Here is a 27105-nt window from a genome sequence, read left to right as displayed (position 1 = left end):
TCCAATATCGGTACCTCCAAATCATCACAATATGAGATACTCCAAAACAAATATCTGCAAAATTTTATTGAGGTTATCAATTGTTGTTGGGTCCAGGTTGTCTTCATTATCCTCCATTCTGTGCCATACTTGGGGGAAGGGCGATGGCATGATGTGCAGAATGGGAACATCTATGTAATATTAAACATTGACCAATTACTTGTATTTATTGAATTTGTGTTAGTGCTGCATTGTGATCAAATGATGTTTGAATTGCAATATGTCACTAAAAGACATTTATTTCATTTGAAGCAGTTTTTTGTGAAAGGCACACTATTTATGAAACATGCTGAAAACCAATGTGAACATGTTCTACCTGGAGTTCCACAAACAAATCCAATTTTCTGTCCTTTTTATGCAGACTAATAACTGTTTAAATATTATTGGACTATGCTAATTGTGTTACTTTGCAGCATTTATTCACGAAGTCACTATGACTCAGTAGTAGGACATTTGACCCATCATATCTGTTGCTGTTTATACAGCAAAACAATCTGTTGCATTCCCATGCACTTTCCCCAATATTCTACAACTCTTTTTCCCCAAATGCCAACCAATACTCTTTTGAAATAATTAACAGTTGTTTTGAAGTCATTGTCTCCATTTTGCACCACAGCATAAAGCACCATATTCCCAGGTCATTAGCATTAAGTGTGTAACAAATTCCTATTCACAATTAGTGTGGTGGCCTTGGTGAGGCCACACCTTGAATAATGTGTGCACTTTTGATCTCTTAGTCTGAGGAAGGACATTCTTGTTAGTGAATGTTCACCAGACTGATTCCCGGGATGGCAGGACCGAAGTAAGGAAAGACTGAATTGGCTGGGTTTGTATTCGCTAGAATTTAGAAGAATGATGGGGGGGGATCTCATAGAAATACACAAAATACTGCTGAGACTGGACAGTCTAGTTCCGGAGGAATGTTCTTGATGTTGAGTAGGTCCAGAACCAGGGGTCATAGTCTAAGAATAAGGGTTAAGCTATTCTGAGATAAGGAAGAATTTTTTTCACTCAGAGTTCTGAACCTGTGGAATTCTCTTCCACAGGAAGCTGTTGGGATCAGTTCATTAGATATATTCATGAGGGAGCTAGATGTGGCTCTTGCAGCTAAAGGGATCAAAGGCTATGGAAAGAAAGCAGGAATGGGATACTGAAATTGTGTGATCAGCCCTGATCATATTGAATAGTAGTGCAGGCTCAAAGGGCCGAATGGCCTACTTCTGCGCCTAATTTCTATGTTTCTATGGTTTCAACCTAACCCTGCCACTAACATCCCTTGTTCCTGGGACCATTCTCCTAAAAATGTTGCTTCTTTTTCTCGTCACCTTGAATCAGTGACTTGTGGTTTTTGATCCTTCAACCAACATCAACAGTTTCTCCATTTCTATTTTGTCCAAACTTTCCGGATCTTGAACAACTTTAACAAATCTCTCATGATCCTTCCTCCAAGGAGAATATTCCATATCCCTGCTTCTCTAGTTTAGTAACATAAATGAAGTTCCTCAACTCTAGAACCTTCTTATGAATCTTTTCTGGACCCTATAAAATGTAATACTGTCTCTCCTAAAGTGCCTTGAATAGAATTGGACATGGTGCAAGCATTCCCCGCTTTTTGAAAGTTCGCTTTACACCACTTCACTTTTATGGAAGATTCACATTAGTACCTGTTCACGTTAACCAAAAGAAATCCAAAGAGGATTTTCACTTTTACGAAAAACAGCAAAATTTTTCCCATGAAAATGAATGCTTCTTCAATTTATGCCATTTCAGCTTATGAAAGGTTTCATAGGAACACTCTACTTTTGGATAGGAGGGGACATTTCAGGCTGAGAGAAAGATAGGACTACAAATGCTGGAGATCAGAGTCGAAGAGTGTGGTGCTGGAAAAGCACAGCATCTGAGGTGCAGGAGAATCAACATTTTGAGCATAAACCCCGCTCACCTCTTCCCCCTTTCACCTTAAACCAATGCTCTCATTCCTGATGAAGGGCTTATGCTCAAAACGTCCTGTGCCTCGGAGACTGCCTGACCGGCTGTGCTTTTCCAGCATCATATACCTTGACTACATTTCAGGCTGAACCAAATTGTTTTACAGGTGCATCATGTTCTTTGCATTTGTACTCCATGCAAGTATTTCTACTTGTACATAAATATAGTCTATGTGGAAAATCTACAATTTTGTTACATGTGAAAGGAGAAAATGCCTTTCCTTACTTTATTAACTGGAAAGGATGCAGAAATGATTTACAAGGATGTTACTAAGACTGGAAGGTTTGATCAATAAGGAGACTCTGAATACACCAGGATTGACTTCAGAGAGTTTTATGAAATCATGAGGGACATAAATAAGGTGAATAGCCAAGGTCTTTCCCCAGGATAGGAGAGTTCGAAACTAAAGGGCATAGGGGAGAGGGGAAAGATTTAACAGGGACCTGAGGGGCAACATTTTCACACAGAGGATAGTGCGTATATGGAACAACCTGCCAAACGAGGTTGCAGAGGCATGTACAGTTACAACACCTAGAAGACATTTGGACAGGTACATGTTTAGGAAGGGTTTAGAGGAATATGGGACAGATGCAGGCAAATGAGGCTAATTCAAACTAGGAAAACTAGTTAACATGGACGAGTTGGGCCAAAGGGCCTGTTTATGTGCCCTATGACTCCATGGGAGACTGGTTAGCAAAGTTAGATTTCATGAAATATAGGAAGTACTAGCCATTTGGATAGAAAACTGGCTCGTAGGTCGAAGACAGAGGGTGGTGGTGGAGGGTTGCTTTTCAGACTGGAGACTTGTGACCAGTGGAGTGCCACAACGATTGGTGATGGGTCCACTACTTTTCGTAATTTATATAAATGATTTGGATGTGAGCGCAAGAGGTCCAGTTACTAGGTTTGCAGATGACACCAAAATTGAAGGTGTAGTAGACAGCGAAGAAGGTTACCTCAAATTACAATGGGATCTTGATCAGAGGAGTCAATGGGCTGAGGAGTGGAAGATGGAGTTTAATTTAGATAAATGCGAGGTGCTGCATTTGGAAAAGCATATTAGAGCAGGACCTATACATTTAATGGTAAGGTCTTAGGGAGTGTTGCTGAACAGGAGACCTTGCAGTGCAGATTCATAACTCCTTGAAAGTAAAATTCCAAGTTGATATGATAGTGAAGAAGGCGTTTGGTATGTTTTCCCTTATTAGTCAGAGTACTGAGTATAGGAGTTGGGAGGTCTGTACAGAATGTTGGTTTGGCCACTTTTGGAATATTGCGTGCAATTCTGGTCTCCTTCCTATTGGAAGGATGTTGTGAAACTTGAAAGGGTTCAGAAAAGATTTTCAAGGATGTTGCCAGGATTGGAGAATTTGAGCTAAAAGGAGAGGCTGAATAGTCTGTGGCTGTTCTTCCTGGACCGTCGAAGGCTGTGGGGTGACCTTATAGAGGTCTATGAAATCATAAGAGGCATGGATAGGATAAATAGACAAGGTCTTTTCCCTGGGATGGGGGAATCCAGAACTAGAGGGCATAGGTTTAGAGTGAGAGGGGAAAGATATAAAAGAGACTAAGGGGCAACCTTTTCATACAGAGGGTGGTGCATGTATGGAACGAGCTGCCAGAGGAAGTGGTGGAGGCTGGTACAATTGCAACACTTAAAAGGGATTTGGATGGATATATGAATAAGAAGGATTTAGAGGGATAAGGGCCAAGTGCTGGCAAATGAGACTAGATTAGTTGTCCACTACACCTCCAATTTTGGTGTCATCTGCAAACTTACCAACTATACCTCTTATGCTCTTATTTGGTCGGCATGGATGAGTTGGACCAAAGGGTCTGTTTCCGTGCTGTGCTATGACTCTATGACTGTCTGACATGTTGCAACATACCTCTTTGCAAAAATGGTGTATGGTCATCATCAATGTGCCCTGCTTGCATTTTAGTCCAGAAGTATTTCACCTCATTGGAATGGTCATTCAGTAGTCCCTGTCGATGCAGACGTCGCTCTGTTGAACAACAAGTTGCACTTAATAAATGGTTCAGTATGTTATTCTCCAAATTACAGTGCATTGCTCCATTACACTAGTTAAATCCTCTCTCTTTGAGATGTACTTTCTGTTATGTTTCTCCAATAAGGGATTATCTACCAAAATTAAACATATAATGTATTTTAGGTGTCTGCTTGGCATTGAACCATTGCTGTTTTTTGGAGTTGCTACTTTCACACTGTGAATACATTCTATTCTATAATCTAGTTTTAATTTTATTTTCATTTTTTTTAAAACAAGATTTAACCCTTCCTTCAAATTTGAAGTGCCCATCACTTGACAACCTGAAATTTTTTTAAGAAAATCGTAAGAACATAGGACATAGGTAATTTGGCCCTCAGAGTCTGCTCCATTCATAATTGATCTGGCTGTGGTCTCAACTCCACTTCTCTGCACACTAAAACCCCTGACTCCTTTGTGTAACTCTACCTTGGTAAAGAAAAACCTCTACTGCTTTCTGGGTAAGAAAATTCAACATACTAATATCCCTCAGAGATAAAACATTTCTTCTCATCTCTCTCTCGAATAAGAAAGATCTCTTCTTCTTAAATTGTATACACTCGTTCTAGTCTGCAAATCAGATTAAAAGCTTCTTGGTATCCACTCTACTGACACCCCTCAGAATATTATGTTTTATTCTTCAAAACTCCCAATGGGTATAGGCCAACCTGTTTTGACACTTGTTCATAAAATAAGCCCTTCATCCCAGCAATGAGTTAAACGACCCTTCTCTGCACTTATGTTGTTTTTCAAAGTATTAAGTATTCTGATGTGGCCTCAAAAAGACCTTAATAAAGTCCTGAAGGATGGGAAAAATTCATTTAATGTTGCTCTTTTTTATATATCAACCCAATTTCAGTTTACTCTGTTACCCATTCATACATCAGCTTGTTATTCCTTGGTTCTCAACATGGATTATCAAGATGATCTGTGATCTTTTCCCTCCCTTACATTTTTGCTTCAGATTTTTGTGCTTTTTGTAGCATGGCAACCAAGTTTAATGCACAGATTTTGAAACATATTGAATTGCTTATCCGAGGAGTTGCCACTCAAGTTCTACTGTCCTTTAATCAACATAATTCCCTGAGGTGCCATTTGAAATTTAATTCAAGTTTCTGCATGTAAGAATCCCCAGTAGTCATAAATCATTTTGGACCTTTTATCCTACGATGTCTCGTCATTGTATCGATTGTGTAAGATCTGGGTAATTATTCACCTTCCTGTTTATTTAATCTTTAAAGATCAAATTCTGTGCTGTTACAACTCATCCTTGTAAGGCAAAATTCCAAGTATCCATACTGTCCATGTTTCCTTTATTTACCCTTTGCAAGATTAAACATTACGCAACACCAAATTATCGTCCAATAGGTTTATTTGGAAGCACTAATTTGCAGAGCGCCACTCTTTTATCAGGTGATTGTGGAGGTTAAGATCACGCTCACAGAAGTTATAGCCAAAGGAGTCCAGTGTCATGGAGATGTGATACAGTAAACAATCTTAGATTAAACTTGCATCTTTTATAATGGAATATGCTGATTTCTGTTCCTTGATATGTAAATCTGGGATATCAAAGAACAGAAACCAGCATATCCCATTATAAAAGATGAAAGGTTTAATAAAAGATTGTTTACTGTGTCATATCTCCATGACACTGGACTCCTTTGGCTGTAAATTCTGTGAGAGTGATCTTAATCTCCACAACCACCTGATGAAGGAACGACGCTCTGAAAACTAGCGCTTCCAAATAAACCTGTTGGATTTTAACTTTATCCACCCCAGTCCAACACCAGCACCTCCATGTCCTTTGCAAGATGACAGGCACAACACCCAGGCATTACTGTTTAAACTTATTTATATCCCAGAGGCTCCTATCTTAGCCTTAGTTGGGATATTTGCCAGCTAATGTTTGTTGCACATTTGTATTTATGTAGCATCTTTAATGTTGTAAAATATCCCAAGGGACTTCACAGGAGTATTAATCAACAAATTAGTACAACAACCCAGAAAAGGGGACATTAGAAACAAAACAGAAATTGCTGGAAAAGCTCAGTAGGTCTGGCAGCCATCAGTGAAGAGAAATCAGAGTTGATGTTTTGATTCCAGTGATGCTTTTTCGGAACTGTTGGTAGCAAGGAAAATGTTGCTTTTTATGTAAGAGAATGGATGGGGGAATGGAGGATAGAGCCCAAAGAGCAAGAAGAAAAGTCAGACAGACAAGGGAATGGATAGTGTTCAGCCTAGGAGAATGAATAGCTGCCAATGGGAACTTTAGTGGCTAACAATGGATTGTGTGTAGTAGCAGACCATGTGATAACAAGGTGTGGTGTGTGGTGGATGAAGGCTTCAGTGACAGTTAAATTGAGGCAGGAGCAGAGCTGGTTGATAATATGGAGGAAATAGGGGATGGTGCAAATAGATGGTCATAAGCCCATCTCAGCATATCATGATTGTGAGCAATTTGCTTCAGCCTCCAACAATTGACAGGAAATGAAATGGAGTTGCCTAGGAAATGGAATCTTGCACAGATTGAAGAGAATTTCAGTTAAGTTTCAGTTACCTATTAGCTGTAGTCTTTTATGCCATCGAGCTGTATTTGGAAAATAACTTGGAAATCTCGGATTTGGTCCACCAATTAAATCCAATAAAACCAGTAGGTCCTATGAAGAATGGAAGCAGTTTGTCAATTTTGTTTTAAAAATCACTAATCAACAAGTTAACAATTACCTCAACTTGCAAGGTTCCATCAGATATAAATTCTGTACTAAATATTTATCAGCTGATAAAATACTTTATCCCCATATTAATATCTTCCTTCAAACTGAACATATAAAACTTCCTTATTTGTATCTTTGCGGTCTTTCAAAAAGTGAAACCTTGCATTTTGTTAGCAGCTGAATTAAACTAAATGACTACTTGCAGTGATTTGCAGATCTGAATCCCCCAGACTCCTCCTCTCCTCAACTTAATTTAGACAATTACTTTTCGAGGAGTGTAGAGTCTCCTTATTCTTCCCACTAAAACATGCAACTTCACACCAATCTATCTACAAATTTGTTAGCCATTAAAAATGAACAAGATTATTCACAAGTTCCTGTATTTAGTTGCAGGTTCTACTCTGGATTGACTGTAACCTCAAAAGCAATCCTCATCCCCACACTCTGTCAAAACCCTGTTAAACATGATACATTGTCCATGAATATTGAAATTAAGCATCTGATCCTCAAGACCAGTTATTTTTATTTGTGAACATAAAATTATTCCAGCAGTGACCTTTGTGCAATACCACTTTGCAGCTTTAGTTAAAAATAGGCAGCTTTTAAATTAAAATAAAGTAGTTGGGGTTCCTAAAATCAATACTTTGTTTTTAAAGCTAAAAGATATCCACTCAATAGTTTTCAGCTTTACATCCATACACTATCACAAAGAGAAACATATCAGTGTACCCTTTTCTGCAAATGTATAACATATGTTTCTCTAACCATTTCTCTACGTATATCCTTAAAGAAATCTCAAACGGTCGCATGGATTTTAGTAGAAGTCATTAATAGAAGTAAAGACAAAGGAAAGTTTCCTAACTTTCATGACAGTAGGACTCATATGACTACAGTTTACATGGAAAACAATAAATTCCAAGGCAACAGTACCCATCTTACATCAAGTTAGTAACATATATAACAGTGATGAAGTAGTAAGACCCTTTGGTCCATCCAGCCTGTTCCATATAATTGCACTGTCACGTGTTGCAAAATTTATCTATCCATTCTATCTAAACCTGTGTGATTTCATGGACAAGGTGAAAAGCCAAGTAAAAATAAGAAAATCTGGGGAGAAAAAAGTTGGGAAAATGTCTCTCTGAGCCATCTAAGCAATCAGAAGTAGTCCAGGAAATCAGTCAGGTTTTGACATTCTTAATTTTTTTAAAAGAGGTGATAACTATACCGTGCAGAAACAAGTCAAACTGTTGCCTTAAGAAATTTAACAAATCCACCATGAAACATTATTTATTCTCAGAGAAAAGGAGCACTGACTGATATCCAGCCTAGATCTGGTGTGTTATACAACTTAATGTTGTGACGTCTGGACCTTCTTATCTTACTTAGTTAGAACAAACTGTCAATTTGGGAACACGATCTATTTCCTTCATCTTTGTCAGATCACCCATAATTCTATGCTTCTCACAAGAGTTCCAATTCTTACAGTTTGTTTTCATGGCGAAGGAGTTAGAAAGCCTCAATGGTCCCTCACCATGAGAAAAGAACAAATCTGGACATGGTATTCCAAAGTAGGTCAAATTTAAACAAGATCTCGTGCAAAAGCAAAACAATATACCTTCTCATTTGTGCAGTTATCCCATAAATGTGTCCCACCATCCTATTTGCTCCAATTAAAAATTGGCAAGATTGCTCGTGTACGTTTCAAGATAGCTGCAGTAGAAAGCTGAATTAAATTTATTTCTGTATCTTTTTTCTCTGAAGAATGTACAAATGTTAAACTTTCACAATACCTATTTGCATAATACTGTGATTATCCAAGTTTAACCTTACCTGCCAGTCATGAGCCCAGTTGCCAACACGTTAAGATGCCCCAAAGCTAATAATCATCGTCTTCAATCTTTACACTTGATCAGAATGCAAATTTACAGATTGTGCCCACATCACACATCCAGATCATCAATAAAAGTAACAATACTGTTGTAAAGTGGAGATTGAGCCCCCCCCCACCAACAACTAAAACTGAAACTGAAACACGCAAAGAGGAGTGTTTCACCTCGGGTGACTGTCTGTGCGGAGTTTGCACATTCTCCCTGTGTCTGCGTGGGTTTCCTCCGGGTGCTCCAGTTTCCTCCCACACTCCAAAGATGTGCAGGTCAGGTGAATTGCCCATGCTAAATTGCCCATAGTGTTAGATGCATCATTCAGAAGGAATGGGTCTGAGTGGGTTAATCTTCGGAGGGTCAGTGTGGACTTGTTGGGCCGAAAGGCTTATTTCCACACTGAAGGAAATCTAATCTAATCTAAAAATATCTGTTAACAGAACTGTGAGAAGTGGTTAAACCCATTTTCAGCAACTTCTAGTGGTTAAATAAAAGAAATCCCTGACACTTTACAATCAACAAGTGACAGTTCATTTATCTAAATCAAGCAGTGAACAACTTAACTGAAATATTGACAAACCAAACAATTCTTTTCTAACTACTAACTCTTCCTGAATAACACAAAATTTGAATGGTATGCTGTTTCGATAAATTTAAATACCATTCATACAGAAACATAGAATTTAGTCTCTTGAAATTATAGCCAGGTTGTCTTTCAGAACTTTCTGTGCCTTCTTCCTTCTCTTCTGTCAGAAATGTCTCCTCCCTTGGTCTCTTCAGTCAGGAATGTCTTCTCTGCATTTGGTACTATTATTATTTGGATGGTGCTTTCTCTAATATATGATGATGGCGATAGCCAATTTCTGTCTTGACAGCTGTTAACTCTATCAGTTAGCTCTGCCAATTTTTCAACTGCCCCCTTTTTTTATACCCTTGATGACCTTTCAATGTTTTTACAATCAGATTGGTCCTAAGTTGTCAAAACCATCAGATTTAAATTTGATAAGTTTTTGATATGTAAGGGCCTGATTCAAATTGATTGGCTAAATTCAGAACTTGTTGTCTCGGTAAAAGTCCTCTTTGGTTGCTAACTATGCAGCCTTTTGACACAAGTGTTTCGGGCTCTCTGTGTATTGGCAAACCCAAGTTGCTACCAGAGATCCATTTTAACTTGAGGCACAGAAAAAAGACAAAAAGGACCATGCAATGCTTTCCCAAATTTACAATTTTACTAACACCAACTTTGCAATAACACACATGCTCCAGCCTCATACTACCAGTCACTCCAATCTCTTACTACTTTTAATGCAGGTATTCCAATCATGCACCATCATTAGGTCAAGCAATTCCGAACTCTCACAATGAATAACACTGGGACTATAACTTTAAACTATTGCCATTAATAAGTATTGCAATCAAATTTAGCAATTGCTTGGATCTTACCCAGCTATTATTCAAACACTCCACACAATCCAACAATTAACCAGACATCACATTTCTCCTGGTCATTAACCAGATATGCTGATCACTTATCAGCATTAACTAGACACTGGCTTCACTCTGTCATTAACGACAATGCTGTTAACATATCTATCCAGTTTCAAGATGTCATTAGACACTGAGAACATACATTTTATTGGATCTTTACAAAATTTAATCTTCTATCTATGTAGAACAAAATTGCCCTATTTTACTTCAGTATTTTATTGAAGCAGATCATGCCTATAAACATGATAATAAGCAAAGTATACGTTGTCTATTAGTATTAATCACTTCTTGTATTATTTTCCTGTCTCAAAGATAGTGAGCACTTACAATTCCATGCAGCTGGTTGGTATCACTGGCACCAGGTGGATGTTTAACGATCTCCATTTTGTTCGCCAAATGTCGAGAGCCATACAGTGAGTCAATCTCAGACCAAGATTCAATTGCTTCTTGGCCATCAAAAAAAATTAGCTGCAGGGTAAGATCTGGCCTCTCTCCAGCATTCTAAACAAAAGAGAAATATGTTTAAGAAGGCTTTACCCACACTTGGAATATTCAGGTTGCTGAGTAAATAAAATTGCATTTCCATTGGAGCATTTTCGAACGTTAAAATTCAATTGAAACAAAGATGGTGGAAAACATAGCGCATGTATGTGTTATACCACATATCATCATAACACTTTGAAATGTTCACCAATAGATGATTTTGTTGCTATTTTAATGGTATGATCAATTTAAACTGTAGACAGCATGACCAGTAAGTAAACCTGCTATTGAGTCAATTTTCTGGGTGAAGCCTTGTTAGTTTACAATTGTTGTGATATAATATGATGATAATACATATTTTGTGGCCCAGTTTCAAATATTCATACACTATTGGTTTAGAGGTATTCCTTTAAGTATTTGACCCTTTATGTTGTTAGAACTTCTGACCTTAGCATTATTAGCACCACATTCTATTATTTGCAAGTGCTGTGCTAGTTTTATGGTGATTATTCACTGCTCAAATTAAATACCATTCACTTTGAAGTATATCAGTATTTGCTTATTGAACATCTATGCATGCTACTGACTTGTTTCAATTTCATTTGTTCACTGTGCCATTTAATACATGATTATTTGATCAGCCTGCGTAAAAAGTACGTGTGGCCTTACAATATACCTAGAAGTAGCTGAAATCAGTTTGTGTTTTGTAACTGGTTTAGAATTTGTTGGACCACAGACTGTTGCAACAATTTAGTTGTCAGTGCAATAATGTGGCACAATTCACACCCTCAGAATACCCCAAAAGCGCTTCCCAGTCAATGCTTTATTACAGTCACTGTTTAAAAAATAATTTGCCAGGATCAGTTATTATTGGCAAGTTTGTGCCCATTCCTACTTGTCTTGGAGAAGATAGTGGTGTGCAACTTTCTTGAACCCTGCGATGATGATACTCATAAAACACTATGAGCAGGAAGCTGCAGGATTTTGGCCCATTGTCAATGAACAAAGGATAATACAGATCCAAATCCGAATGACTTGGGAGGAATCTTGGATATAATCTTATAAATATGGCCTTGTCTTTTAAGTGGCAGCGATGACCATTTCAGATGTACTACTTTGCAGTTAGCTGCAGTATATCCTATAAATAAGAAACACTGTGACCTCGCAAGAGGAAATAATAAATTTCGTGCTAGTAAGAGGATATTCATTCCAATGTGATAGTAAATGTTTAAAGTGGTAGATCAGTTGTCAATCAAGTAAACTAGCTAATCCTGAATGGTGTTCATTTTCTTGATAGCTATTGCAGTTGAATCCATTCAAACAAGTGGATAGCATTCTATCACATTTCTGCCTTATGCCTTGAAATTTTGGAGTGTCAGGTATTTAATCAGTCACTCTAAGGCACCTAGTTTCTGATCTACTATCGTGGTAACAGCATTTATATGACTTTCAACTTACATTTCTGTTGATTGGCAACCCCCAAAGATGTTAATGGTGGGGTCTGTGTCACGGTTATAAGTATTGAATGTAAAGAGAAGGTGACTCAACTCTCTCTTAGAAGCAAATTATTGCTTGTTACTTGGTTGGCATCATGTCATTACAGAGTCATACAGTTTTTACAGCTCAAAACAAGGCCCTTCAGCCCATTGTGTCTGTAACAATCATCAAACATCCATCTATTCTCGTCCCATTTTCCAGCACTTGGCCATAGCTTTGAATTCATGTAAGTAGTTCACAAATGTCTTGAAGGCTCCCATGTCTTTTAGGCAGTGAGTTCCATTTGATGTTCAAAGCTTTGGTGCTATGTAAGCTTTGGTAGGTACTTGTTGTAATTTTATGTACAACACAGTCCCATAACTTGAGCTGGATAAGTAACCAGAAAAGAGATCTTATGGTGCAGTGGGCAGACTCCCTACCTCTGAGCCTGAAGCTCTGGTTTTAAATCCCACCCAGAACATGTTGGCCAAGGATAGTTCATTAATAACATGACCATAACAGAGTCATAGAGATGTATAGCACGGAAAGAGACCCTTCGGTCCAACTCGTCCTTGGCAACTAGATATCCTAACCTAATCTAGGTAAAAACAATGACTGCAGATGCTGAAAACCAAATACTGGATTAGTGGTGCTGGAAGAGCACAGCAGTTCAGGCAGCATCCAACGAGCAGCGAAATCGATGTTTCGGGCAAACGCCCTTCATCAGGAATAAATCTAGGCCCTAATCTAGGCCCATTTGCTGGCACTTGGCCCATATCCCTTTTAACCCTTCCTATTCATATACCCATCTTTTAAAAGCTGTAATTGTACCAGCCTCCACCTGGCAGCTCATTCCATACATTCACCACCCTCTGTGTGGAAAAGTTACCCCTTAGTTCCTTTCTTTATCTTTCCCCTCTCATCCTGAACCTATGTCTTCTAGTTCTGAACTTCCCCACCCCAGGGAAAATACCTTGTCTGTTTATCCTATCCATGTCCCTTATAAACCTGTATAAGGTCACCCCTCCCACCACCCCACCCCCAGCCTCCGATGCTCCAGGTAAACCAGCCCCAGCCTTTTCAGCCTCTCCGTATAGCTCAAATCTTCCAACTCTGGCAATATCCTTGTAAATCTTTTCTGAACCCTTTCAAGTTCCACAACATCCTTCCAATAGGAAGGAGACCAAAATTGCATGCAATATTCCAAAAGTGGCCTAACCAATGCCCTGTACAGTCACAACATGACTCTGAACTCCTATACTCAATGCTCTGACCAATAAAGGAAAGCATACCAAATTCCTTCTTCATTATCCTATCTACCTGTGACTCTTCTTTCAAGGAACTATGAACCTGCACTCCAAGGTCTCTTTGTTCAGCAACACTCCCTAGGACCTTACCATTAAGTGTATAAGTCCAGCTCTGATTTACTTTTCCAAAATGCAGCACCTTACATTTTTCGATATTAAACTCCATCTGCCACTCCTCAGCCCATTGGCCCACCTGATCAAGATCCCATTGAAATCTGGGGAACTTTCTTCTCTGTTGATTATGAATCTGCAAATCTTTCCAACAGACACTACTGGGACTCAGTAAGAGTGGGAGAGTAGTAATGAAAAGTAGTTGGATTTTCTACATCAAGATCCATAGCTCTACTCTATGATATATATGTAAAGGTGCATGTTTGCCACAGCAACTTGGATTCGTTAAGTGAACTAGAACATACCATCACCAAATAACCAAAAAACCTGCTTAAATGATGTTGGTATTTGTTTATTGCTCATCATGACACCAGGAATACTCCAAGCAGCATTGTAAGATGTTTACATTATCCTAAACAGTCAAACAAGGTCATCTCATTGCATCTCATCCAAAAGACAGTATCTCCAGCATCTCAATATTGCTGTGTGAGTTTAAATTATTTGCTCAAGCCCTGGCATAGAGCTGTATCCAAAATTTCTGAATTGGAGTTGAAAATGTTATTAGTGCAAATTGCAGATGGAATTTAATACATAAACCTGCAATGATATATTTTGGCAGAATGGCTAGGGAAAGGCAAAATAGGCTAAATGGCACAATGAAAAGTGCACAAGGACTTTGAGTTCCACATACATAGAACTTTCTTTGTAGGAGGCAGTGCATATTGAGAGAGTAGTTATCAAAATGATTGGGATTGTGAGCTTCATAAATGAAAACTATGAGTATAAAAGCACAGACATTATATTTATTATTTATAAAGTTCTGATTGGGCCACAGTATTGAATTTAGTTCTGGCCACCACACTTTAGGAAGGATTTGGGAACTCACTGGCATGTTGTAATGGAGACTTATCAAACTGGTTGCAGGATGAAGGATGTTAGGTTGAAGAAGCTTGGTTGTTCTATATTTGGCAATGGGGGGTATTTGATAGATTATACAAGATTATGACAAATTTCGATAAAGTGGGCAAGAGACATTCTCATTTAATTGACAATACAAAGAGTGGATTAAAGGGGAAGAGATGCAGAAGGATGTGGGGAAGAAACCTTTTATGCAGTGAGAACTCATCATCTGGAAATTTTATACAACAACAGTACTCCCATCCTTATGAGCTTCCCTCTTCTGTGCTTCCAAACCTCTGGTACTCCAGCCCTTCTAGTGGGACCTGTCGGATTGATTTTTGCAGAAGTCTGTTTGCTATCCAAGTGGCTAGCACTACACCCGTTGACATTTCTCGGGCAAGGGAATTGTGTCATGTGACTGGCTGGCAGGTTTTGAAGTGGGCTTTCCTTCCAGAAAGATGCAAAGTCTCACCGTGAGCCAATTAATGGCTTAATAGCTGTTAAATTTCTAAAGAGCAATCCAGCCAACTAGAGGGGCTTTGTCGTGCCTTTGCAACTTTGAAGCAGAGGGAAAAGTAAGTTTAAAACAACAGTAATGTTTGGAAATGCATGTACTGGTCCTACTGAACCTCCATCTTGAAGTATCCATGATGACGTGGACATATCATGTGTCATTTGCAATAAGGATTATTCCAGTATAAATAGCTTCAAAAGTTGAATATTCTGTAACATCTGAATGTTAAAGTTGACATTTTAGCAATTTATTTTTCCAAGCTTGAGATGTAATAATTTACCAACTTACTTATTTATAATGCCTATGTTATAATGACTCATAAATAAAACAGTACCTTTATCTCTAATAATAATTTGTCCAATGCACGAGCAAGTTCCAATATCATGGAACATGGTACAGCAGAATCAGTGGCACCCACATACACTCTGCTATACCACCATTTGTTGAAATATTTTGAGTCATGATGACAAGCCAGCACCAGCCTTCGCTTAGCTGAGGGGTTCAGAGTGCTGATGATATTTGAAAATGTGACGGTTCCATAGGGTATTGCTTCCTGGAAGGTGTCCTCTTCAGTGACCCAGCCAGCCTGGAGTTCATCTAACTGACTTATGATATGCTGTGGAGAGAAACCAGTTTTGTAAAGCTTAATTCTCACAGCAACTGAACAAGTGTCTGGTTAAATGCATCTTATACTTAAAGCTATTTGCTTAATTGAATTGAATTTATTGTCACATGTACTGAAGCACAGTGAAAAGCTTTGTCTTGCGAGCAATAAAGGCTGAGTAACATGATGGCATTATAGGTTCAGGAGTAGGCAATTCAGTTTATGTACTTATCCTCCTTTATTCTAATATTACTCATTCTCATTCCACTCACCACCTTTAGATGCATTTCCCTCAATAATTTGGGCAAGGATAGTCTGACAATATCTTAGATCTATAGTTAATCAAATATTTATTGCTTTTTTTTTAAAAGAGAAGGTTTCAAACTTGTATCATCCTTTGCATTAAGAAATGCTTGCTAATTCCTCTCCTGTTTTACCTGGCTCTCAACTTGCCTTAGATCTGTTTACCAAAATAAACTTTTTTCCCATGTATCCTGTGAATTTGTTTAAAAGTCTTAAAACCGAAATACTCTCTAACCTTCTGTATTCCTGGGAATGTGAGCTTAGTTTATTTAATCTTTCTGAATCCAGCCCCTAGGATGCTAGTAATATTCTGGTGTTGGTTTCATTTCACCATACAGAGTTCTTCTAGTTATCTCTTTGAAGGTGCCATCTTAAGGGCAGGGACTGATGTTTTTAGCATTATTTATGAAGAACACACATTGAGTAGTGTGGATCCAGTTTACTCGAACATTTCAAACAAGTTTTTTAACAGCTTCAACGGTAACTTGCAGTTACAGATAACTATGTTTGCAACCTCCTGCAAATTACTTTCTTTCTAGAATACACATGGCAGTCGGTCATGGGCTTTATCCTTGTCTTATTGACATATACCGTTCTTAAATCTAAATTACACTAGGGATGAGGGCTCTTGTGGGATAGTGGGTGGTGTACTTACAAGAAGGTCCATGTTCAAGTTTCACTTACCCCAAAGATATATCATAATGTGTCTGGACAGGTTGATTTGAAAGAAATCTACAACAGGGATGAAAATAGAGCTCAAAAAATTGAATTTAGGCCATTTAATGCCTGTTACAACCCAGAGCAACTTTGAAGAGGTTCAGGAAAATACTTCTTTCTTGACTTCAATTCACAGAAAATGAGACAGTGAAGACTTTTGAAACATTGAATGAACCATAGAATCTATAGTGTGGAAGTAGGCTATTCGGTCCATACTGACCCTCCAAACAGCATCCCACTCAAACCCACCCAATCCCATCTTGTTTTTGTCATGGCCATTCCATTCATCCCTCGACACTGTGGGCATTTTAGCATGGCCAATCCACCGAAGCTGCATATCTTTGGACTGTAGGAGGAAACCAAAGCAAACCCACGCAGACAATGTGTAAAATCCACACACAGTCACCTAAAGGTGGAATCAAACACTGGTCCCTGTGAGAACTGTGAGGCAGCAGTGCTAAAACCAATGGTTTACATTGAAACATCAAAAAAAAATTCATCTGTCACAACTGTATACTGACTAGGAATTGTGTTAGACTGGACAAGAACATATAGCTGCAGTTTGTCCAGTGTGACCAGAATCAAAACATCATTGTCGACAAATAGCAGAGAAAATTAATCATTCTTTGAATCACTATATCAGTGATTTTCCTCATACATTCTTATTCATATAATTATTTCTTTTAAACTTCAAAATATATTTCTATTTTTATTTCTGTCCATCTTGATCTTGAAATTTCCAATAATATCATCATCCAGAGTCCTTTTACATCGAACATAGAATATAAACAAGGTTTGTGAAGGTTTGTAGCTCAGGTTGAGGTTGAGAGTGTAGGTTTGCTCGCTGAGCTGTAGGTTTGATATCCAGATGTTTCATTACCTGGCTAGGTAACATCATCAGTGGCGACCTCCAAGTGAAGCGAAGCTGTTGTCTCCTGCTTTCTATTTATATCTTTCTCCTGGATGGGGTACCTGGGGTTTGTGGTGATGTCATTTCCTGTTTGTTTTCTGAGGGGTTGATAGATGGCATCTAGATCTATGTGTTTGTTTATGGTGTTGTGGTTGGAGTGCCAGGCCTCTAGGAATTCTCTGGCATGTCTTTGCCATAAACAAACACATAGATCTAGATGCCATCTATCAACCCCTCAGAAAATGAACAGGAAATGACATCACCACAAACCCCAGGAACCCCATCCAGGAGAAAGATATAAATAGAAAGCAGGAGATAACAGCTTTGCTTCACTTGGAGGTCGCCACTAATGATGTTACCTCGCCAGGTAATGAACCGTCTGGATATCAAACCTACAGCTCAGCGAGCAAACCTATACCCCATAGGATATAAACTTCAAAACTATTGAGAGCATTTTATTATTGGATGCAATCCAGCATTTTTAGTGCATTCAACTTGGTATGAATAGAAAGTAAATAAATGATTCCACCCGACTGATTCTTTACTTTGAAATTTATCTGATGATGCACTGATAGCTCACACTGCTCACAAATATTCCTGGATCTGGGTTTGTACTTATTGTAACATGAGTGCGTGGAGTTCTTCTATGAAACGTGAAAGCTTTGAATTCTGGGACAGATCTTGAAAACAGGAGACCATTCTGTGTTTTCAGGTTATCCTCCTGTTCATGTTGCTGATGGCTCATATGCTTCTCATTTAATCTGTTCATTGGAGATATATGCTAACCGAAAAATCTCCAACAATCTTGAGGAAGTTCTAAGTTCTGAGGAAGGGTCACTGGACCTGAAAGATTAACTCTGATTTCTCTCCATAGATCCTGCCAGACCTGCCGAGCTTTTCCAGCAATTTCTACTTTTGTTTCTGTCAATCTTGATCTTGAAATTTCCAATAATGTCAGCATCCAGAGTCCTTTTACATAGAACATAGAAGTGTACAGCACATCAATGGGTCCTTTGGCCAATGAAGCTGTGCCAAACGTGACACCAAATTAAACTAATCCTTTCTGCCTTTGGACAATATCCGTCCATTCCTTGCATATTCATTTGCTTATCTAAAAGTACCTAAAATGACCCTATTGTAACAGTCTCCACCACCATCCCTTACACTTTCTGTATAAAAAATTTACCCCTCACATCTCCTTTGAACTTTCCCCCTCTCACTTTAAATGCATGCCCCCCAGTATTAGACATTTCAATTCTAGGAAAAAGATACCTATTGTCAACCCTATCTATGCATCTGATAACTTTATAAACATCTATCAATTCTACCCTCAGACTCCAACGGTCCAGAAGAAACAACCCCAGTTTTTCTAGCCTCTTCTTATAATTCATATCCTTTAATCCAGGCAGCATCTTGGTAAACTTCTTCTGCACCATCTCCAAAGCCTACACATCCTTCCTGTAATGTGGCAACCAGAATTGAACACAATACTCTAAGTGTGGCCTAACCAAAATCTTATAAAGCCGCAACATGACAATGCTGACACTAATACTCAGTTCCCTGACCAATAAAGGCAAGCATGCCTTACGCTTTCTTTAACACCCTATTTACATGCATAGCCGCTTTCAGGAAACTATGGACTTGAACTCCAAGATCTCTCTATACATCAATTGCTGACAGAGTTCCACTATCCTTTACCTGCAAAGGTGCTTCCTGATTTCCTTTCTAAATAGCTGGGCTCTAATTTTCCGATTATGTTTGTCTTATTCTTGCATTCCCCCACCTCCGCTCTGCTGCCAGGAAATAATTTATTTTTGAATCACTTTAGCATTACCTTCAGTGATCGCATCTTATGGCCTTATGATCTTAATCTTCTTTATTAAAGAGTGGACAGGAAATTGGAGTTGTGGCCCAGATGAGATTAGCTGTGATCATATTAAATGGTGGAGCAGGCTTGAGTGGCTAAATTTCCTTTTCCTCTTTCATGTTCTTATGCATGATAAAGTTGCTACATTCTGTCATAGGCTTCCAAAATAAATTTAACTTTAATGGACTTCATAACTTTACAGGATAATTTTACTCACGTGACGCACAGCTTGGTTTCCAATAGAGCCTGGATATCTCTCTCTAAGCATTGGTCTCAAATAATTAAACCACATTTGAGAGATGTTGGTCAGTGCTGTAATGTTGCGGATGTCGATTGGATTCAAGAACTTGGGCTTATGGAGTAGCTGGTGGTTAAAATCATTGACAAAGCGTCAAAATTAAAAACATATGAGGTAAACTATTACCACAAAAAAAGTTACATTTGCTTATGAAAGCTTATTTATAGAAGTAGTAAATGCTGCAAACACTCAGCATGTTGGTGGCTCAGTGGTGAGCCACACGGTGCCAGGGCCCTGGGTTTGATTCCAGCCTTGGACGACTGTACATGTGGAGTTTGTACATTCTCCCTGTATGGGTTGCCTCTGGATGCTCCAGTTTCCTCCCACAGTCCAAAAATGTGCAAGTTAGGTGGCTTGCTATGCTAAACTGCCCATAGTGTCCAGGAATGTGCAGGCTAAGTAGGTTAGCCATGAGAAAGTCAGGGTTATAGAGGTAAGGTAGGAGTGTGGATTCGGTGGGATCCTCTTCAGAGGGTTGGCGTGGACTTGATGGGCCGAATGGCTGCTCACACTGAATGATTCGATGAAATCAGAGAGCATGTGAGTCAAAAGGAATAGAGAAAATGAGCGGAAACCTGGTGGGATATTAACTAGAGAGTTAGCGACAAACGTATGCTGCATCTTTCAGGAGGTGTCTGTTGAACCACATGCCAATAGGCAATGGCAAGGCCGTTGGTCAGCCTCCCTCTTGAATAAGACCCCAGAGACAGAAGTCACACCAGTGAGAACCACTGGATAATAAGAGGCTGGTAGGTCTTGAACTCAGCAATGCAATGGAGGAGACCAGATTGTGGCTGCTGGTGGGAATGCATCACTGGAATCCCAAGATCTCAGGACAAAGGCAGTGATATTTGGGAGAAGGTGATCTTGGATTGGGGATCATGTGAGAGGTGCTTTGTAACCAAGGCTAAGGGTTGGCTTGCACCTGTCACCCCACATCTGAAGTTCAGTCACTCAATCAGTCTTTGCTTGCATTTGATCAAGTGACTACCCCAAGAGGATAAACGGCCCTGCAATGTAGCATCTTCTGGGAATGTTGCATAGTGACAGGCATGTCTGAATCTGGACTAATCTGAGGGATAGTGAGTAAAACCATTGTGGCCTCCTTAATTGACCAGTTAAGAACCTCAATTGAAGGTGGGATAGGAAGGTGAGTCATAGACTTTTCCATCACATTTTACCACTGGTTGGGCAGAAAGATGACAAGATTTGGGTATGCCACCGCCCTGCTTAAAAGAACCCTTCCGTTCTCCAAGGTCACAACCCCAGCAGCAGGCAGTTCCATCTATTGTTTCAGATCAGTGGCCTTTCATTTTGACAGAAAGTCATCAACCTGAAATGGTAATTTTGTTTCTATCTCCACAGATGCTGCCACATTTGCTGGGAATTTGTAGCATTTCTGTTTTCATTTCATATTGTCATCATCGAGAATATTTTGCATTTGGCTTTAATTTATAATTCACCAACTATGAACTAAAATCAACCGAAGAGAAATAATTGAATAATTTTCTCGTCATTAACGAAGGTTTCAGAATTATGCCACACATGTGTGAATATTTCTGGCTGTATAGCTAGGGTTGATTGTGAGGAAATGCCAGTCACCACTCAAGCCTTTTCAAAAAACGTTTGTAATCAAAACTCATTGTATGAGGAATCCCAGACATAAATTTATACAGCAATCCATTAAAATAATATTGTAATTGGTTTCATAAATCATGGTCCACAAAGGATCATATGCATCTCTCTCCAACAGAGGCAAATAATTGGTTATATAAAGTTTGATAGGCACCATTCATTAGGTAGGGTGAGACATAGTGAGATGACAGATCTCTGTGATTGTAGGCAGTGCTTTAAAATGTCATATATTCTAGTTTGCAACATTTAATTGTCCTACTAAAGGAAGGTTATTATTAAATTAAGTGCCGAAAAGATTTACAAGGATGTTACAGGGACTGGAAGGTTTGAGATATAAGGAGACGCTGGGAATGTTGAGACTTTTTTTCCATTGAGGTTCGTGGTTGACTTTAAGACATTTGGACAGGTATATGAATAGGAAAGATTTAAAAGTTTATGGGCTAAACAGAAGTGAATTAGACTCATATTGTTTGGGAGACCTGGCCGCATGGATGAATCGGACTGTTTTTGTGCTATATGACTCTATGAATTGGGATTTTGGGACCACTACCATTTAAGAATAGAAATGTATAAAGAAGCACATTATTCTGTGAAGAAAGCAGGAATACAATGTTTCCAATCTAATATATTTTCAGCAACGTCTATTAGTAAAAATATTGATCAAGCAAACTACAAGCCTGGTTTCATAAACTTTTGATTGAGCGGTGGTGACAGAGTGGTAATCTTCATGTACAGTAATCCAGATCCCCAGGCTAACAGAATTATCGAATCCCTACAGTGCAAAAAAAGGTCATTCTACCCATCGAGTCTGCATCGACCCTCTGAAGAACATCCACCCAGATCAAGACCCCCACCCTATCCCAGCAACCCCATATTTACCATGGCTAACCCATCTAGCCTTCAGATCCTTGGACACTACAGACAATATGGCAAGGCCAATTCACCTATCCTCCACATCTTTGGAATGTGGGAAGAAACTGGAGCATCCGGCAGAAACCCATGCAGAAGTGGGGAGAACATATCAACTACACAACCAATCACCCAAGGTTGGAATTGAATCCAGCTCCCTGGCACTATGAGGGAGCAGTGCTAATCACTGAGCCATTGTACTACCCAAAAACCCATGCCTCGAAAGAGACTGGAATTGGGCCATGGTTTCAGATGGTGAAATTTGAATTCCATAATATCAGAAGTTAAAAAAACTAGCTTGATGGTGAACCTGTAAACATTGTCATTAAAACCTATCTGGTCCACCAATGTCTTTTGTGGAACAAAATCTTGACTTGATCTGGTCTGCATGTGACTAGAAACCAACAGTAATGTGGTTGACTCTTAACTTCCATCAGAAATGACCAAGCAAGCCACTCAGTTGTTTTAAAAGGGCAACAATAATTTTCATTGATGATCAGTTTGAGTTCTGCCAGGGCCACTCAGATCCGAACCTAACTGCAGCTATTTCTCAATACAATATCCGAAATTCAACCATCTTTAGCCACTTCAGCAAATGAACTGCCCTCCATCAGGTCAGAGTTGGGGACATTTACACAATGTTCAGCATAATTCATGGCTCCTTATATAGTAAACTTGTTAGCATCCAAGTGCAGCAAGACCTGGACAACATGCAGGCTTGGGCTGATAAATAATATTTGTGCTGCACACATAGCAGGCAATGACTCCAGCAAGAGAAATCTAACTAGTGCTTTACTAATACTGAATTGATCACCATCAACGTTCTGGGGTTACCATTGACAGGAAACTGAACTGAACCAATCAGATAAATGCTCCAATTACAAGAACTGCTCAGAGGCTAATAAATTAGTAGTGGGTAACTCATCTCCTATATCACCAATGCCTGTCCGCTATCTAAAAGGCATTAGTCAGGATTGTGATGGAATACTGTCCACTTGCCTGGATGGATACAGCACCAATAATCTTCAAGAAATTCAATGTAATCCAGGAAAAAGTACTGCTTGATTGGCACACCATATACCACCTTTAGTATTCACTCTGTACCACAAACACACAGTGCAGCAGTGCATATCACCTAAAGATGTACTGCAGTAATTCCAACTCCTTAAAAAGCATCTACCAAACCCGCAATCTCAACCATTTAGAAGGATAAGCACAGCAAAAACTGGGGAACAAGTTGACGTCCAAGATCCCCTCCAAGACATACGCCAGCCTGGCTTAAAATGATATTGCCTGTCATTCGCTGTCACAGGGTCAAATTCTGGAAATCCCTTTCTAACAGGGGCAGTCCTGGTTGTCCATGCAACCAAGTTCTTCAGTTTTTCAGGAAATTACCTCACCACCACTTTCTCAAGGGTAATTGGGGATGGGAAATTAATACTGGCCCTGACAATGATGCCTATATCCCATGAATGACATTTTAAAAATAAGGAATCAGTGAGTCTTCAGTCAGGTTCTTAACTTGAACCTTCTAAATTATGGGGATGTAAGAAGGAATCAAGAACTGAGCATGTATTGCAAAATGCCCTATATCTATCTCCTTCTTGTTATCATGACTGGTCAGTAGTGATCCCTAAAGTCCTGACTGCTTAATCATGAAAGTGCCATAGAAGTACCATGGATATGATGATTGCGCTTTTTGATATGAGCCTTTAGCCCAATTCTTGTGGTAATTTCAGCCCTCTTTTCAGGCTGGAGCAGCTCTTTAATACTACTGTCCTTAGCCTTGCAACAGCCTTTTGATGCCATATTGACTTAAAATGTCATTTTAAAGATCAGCTACTCTCATACAGCCTCAGTTACAGCCATCTTGAAACACACTTTTAAACATAGTTAAAAATCACAGAACACCACATTGACCACCTGATGAAGAAGCAGCATTTCAAAAGCAAGTGCCTCCAAATAAATCTGTTGGACTACGACCTGGTATTGTGTGATTTTTAACTTTGTCCACCCCAGTCCAACACCGGCACCTCCAAATCATGACTTTTAAACATGTTGTTCACTATGTTTAAATAAAACTCATGGTATAATTATTACAATGGTTTTGTAGAAGTACAGGATTAAAAAAGAATATATGTTACTTATGCAACTTTAAGAGCTTTAAAACATGAACGAAATAAATTATTGAGAACTGTCATACGATTGCATCAGTCATTTTTAATTGAATTCATATGTTTGTTTGAAATTTTGACAAAACATTGGTGCATGGCACTGATTTTGAAAAGCTTCTATTACTGAAATTGATAAACATCTCAAAATATTCTCCTGCACCTAAAGTTATATAAATACGAAAGTAGAAGCAAGAACAAGTTATTTTGACCATTAAGCCTGTTCTGCTATTCGTTATGATCATAACTGATCCTACACTTCAACAGCCTATTCCTCCTTTTCTCCATATTCTTTGATCTCTTTAGCCCGTTGTGCTATATCCAATTCTTCCTTGAAGTCAGACAGTGTTTCAGCCTTGACTGCTCTCTGTGGTAGCAAATTCCACAGGCTCATTCCTGACTGGCCATCATTTAGTATTTTTCAGCCTATATCCTACCCTGCACAAAGTTAAATATGCGCTTTATCTGATCACAACAAGTTCCTTTACCTGAAACCTGTGGACTTTCAAAATCCATATTTCAACTTCAGTTCCTTCCATGGCTTTGAAACTTCCAGCCTCATTCTCAGCATCCACCTTCTGCTCTTCTGAATCCAATCTTTTTTTTTGTGCCTACCATCCTGTCCATTATGCTATTAGTTTATAATCATCACCCACTACTTCCTCCTAACAATTTGACTGTTCTCTTGATGGTATCTGTGTCCAAGACATTTGAAACATATTTGAATATTGTGCTCTGTGAAATGCTAGTTCAATTTAAATTGGATTGAATGATTTATTGTCACTTGAACTTAACAAATAAATACGGTACAATGAAAAGTATAAAAGAAGATATTAAGATATAACTAAAATATAACTAAAAACAGAGTTTCTTCCTCTGATAATGAAACCAATCCTTTCTGAACAGGACAGATAATATCTAATACTAATATACCTGAAATTTTCTTACATATATCTTGACATTAACTGAATCCTGCATTCAAAAGGCACTTTTTCAGTATTGTTGACATCTTGACAACATTACAAAAAATTACAAATTTCTGATCTCATACAACTGCACCTGCACACACCCTCACTTAAAATTGGTTTTTTGTATTAGCTTCAATCTTACTTACTGTGCTGGACAATTGACAGTAAAAGAAAAAGTAGCTCAAATAGATTATGTTCTAAAATTTCACCCTTCCCAAAATATGTTAGACTTATCTTAATGATGCTATGTCCTGTCAACATTTAACAACAGGAACAGAAGCTTAACTGAAAGCCCTCTACTTCCCTTGATTTTGAACTGTAAACTGTAACCTGCTGACACAGCACCAACAACAATATTTTCACCACAATGAAATCTATGGCCCTCAAACATACCTTTTCCTCTGTCCATGGTGCTTTATATTGTCGTTGTCCTTGGGTTTGGGAGAAAGTTATCGTCAAGTATAATAGAACTGTAAATGGAAGATAAGCTAAGCTCTTGCTATGAGCCATTTCTAGCTTAAGTGCACACTTTTGTCTTGCTTGTTCTTCCTGTCTTCACAGACCAATGTGCAATCTTGTAAGTCTAACTAGAAATCACAGTGCACTTATAACCCTTTTCAGCTCTACGTCATTCTGGACTCCCTTCAATTGGCAAATAAGGAATAAGAGACCAAGATGTGATAATCGGCTTATCTGCCTTGTTATAAAAATGTAACATATGCAAGAATGCATAAAGAAATCTTACCCATTTCAAGCAGATTCTCTCTGGGAACGTAATTGACTCAAGTAAAACCTCCAGGATTTTACTAACATTAAATGACAACACAATAAGGTGGAATAATAACAACATGCATTTACCTTGTAGTTTTTACTGAGTAAACATTCCAAAAAACCTCATCGGAGGAAAGGTCGTGCTGAACCATGTAAAATGATATCAGGGCAGATGGCAAACGTTTTATGGAGTGTCTTAAAAAAGGACAGTTGGAATAGTTAAGGGAGAGAATTCCAGGATTTGGAGCCCTGGTGTCTGAAGACATGAATTGAAGGAGGACGGATCTCTTGAAGAATTGTAGGGCTTGAGAAAGTTGCAGAGATAACAGGGAAAATTTACAAATGAATACGAGAATTTTAAGAACCTGGGAGCCAAATTTAGGTCAGCAAGCGCAGCTATGAATGGTACATGGGAATTCATGTCAGTTAGGAAAAGAACAGCAGAGTTCTATATTAACTCTGTTTATGGCAGTTGGAAGATGGCAGGTCAGCTGAGTTTATATAAGAATAGCAAAGTTTGAAGGTAACAAAAGCATTAACAATCATTTGAGCTGCAGACAAGGTGAGGCATGTTGGGGTAAGACAGTGTTACAGAGATGAAAATAGGTGATCATGGTGTTTGTACCAAAAAGAGGTTGAAACCCCATCATGGGGTCGAATGTGATATGTCCACTGAGTCTAGTTCAACCTCAGTCAGTGCCAAGCATAAGGATGAGAGTAGATGTAGAAACTGTGTATTTCAGATGATGTTACAAAACAGGCAGCATGTACACAGAAAATAGGATAAAGCATCAACTAGCATGAACATTTGCAGTTCTGATTTCACAAAGATCACCAAAAGAACTATGAAGGAATATGCAGCAAGACAGGTAATCACCATTATGAATACATTTGTGTTTGGTTTTCCTTTTGGTAACTAATAATTCAAGATTGATCCATATTGGTGGCAATGGTTAAATTCTATCCAGCACAAGTGAGATGTATTGAGAGTGTCAGAGCAGTA

General features: G+C 38.7%; 1 protein-coding gene across 2 annotated transcripts; it reads right to left on the bottom strand.

Moving 5' to 3' along the window:
* LOC140482585 (glutaminyl-peptide cyclotransferase-like) lies at window positions 1–25841 on the bottom strand. 2 transcript variants are annotated; one of them, XM_072580113.1, is made up of 7 exons: window positions 25725–25841; window positions 19568–19714; window positions 15284–15565; window positions 10486–10659; window positions 6634–6733; window positions 3918–4034; window positions 1–170 (listed from the first exon to the last, which is right to left on the bottom strand). In XM_072580113.1, exons 1-7 carry the CDS (start codon window positions 25839–25841, stop codon window positions 25–27), a joined length of 1083 nt encoding a protein of 360 aa, XP_072436214.1. In that variant the 3' UTR covers window positions 1–24. The 2 variants fall into 2 exon arrangements, with proteins under 2 accessions (XP_072436214.1, XP_072436215.1); XM_072580114.1 differs by lacking the exon at window positions 25725–25841 and adding an exon at window positions 11677–11699 and having other exon boundaries at window positions 10486–10645; window positions 19568–19663.
* Between the last annotated feature and the right edge of the window lie 1264 nt (window positions 25842–27105).

Source organism: Chiloscyllium punctatum, chromosome 11 (assembly GCF_047496795.1).
Source record: "Chiloscyllium punctatum isolate Juve2018m chromosome 11, sChiPun1.3, whole genome shotgun sequence".
Lineage (NCBI taxonomy): Eukaryota > Metazoa > Chordata > Chondrichthyes > Orectolobiformes > Hemiscylliidae > Chiloscyllium > Chiloscyllium punctatum.
This window is presented reverse-complemented; position numbering and strand designations above follow the sequence as displayed.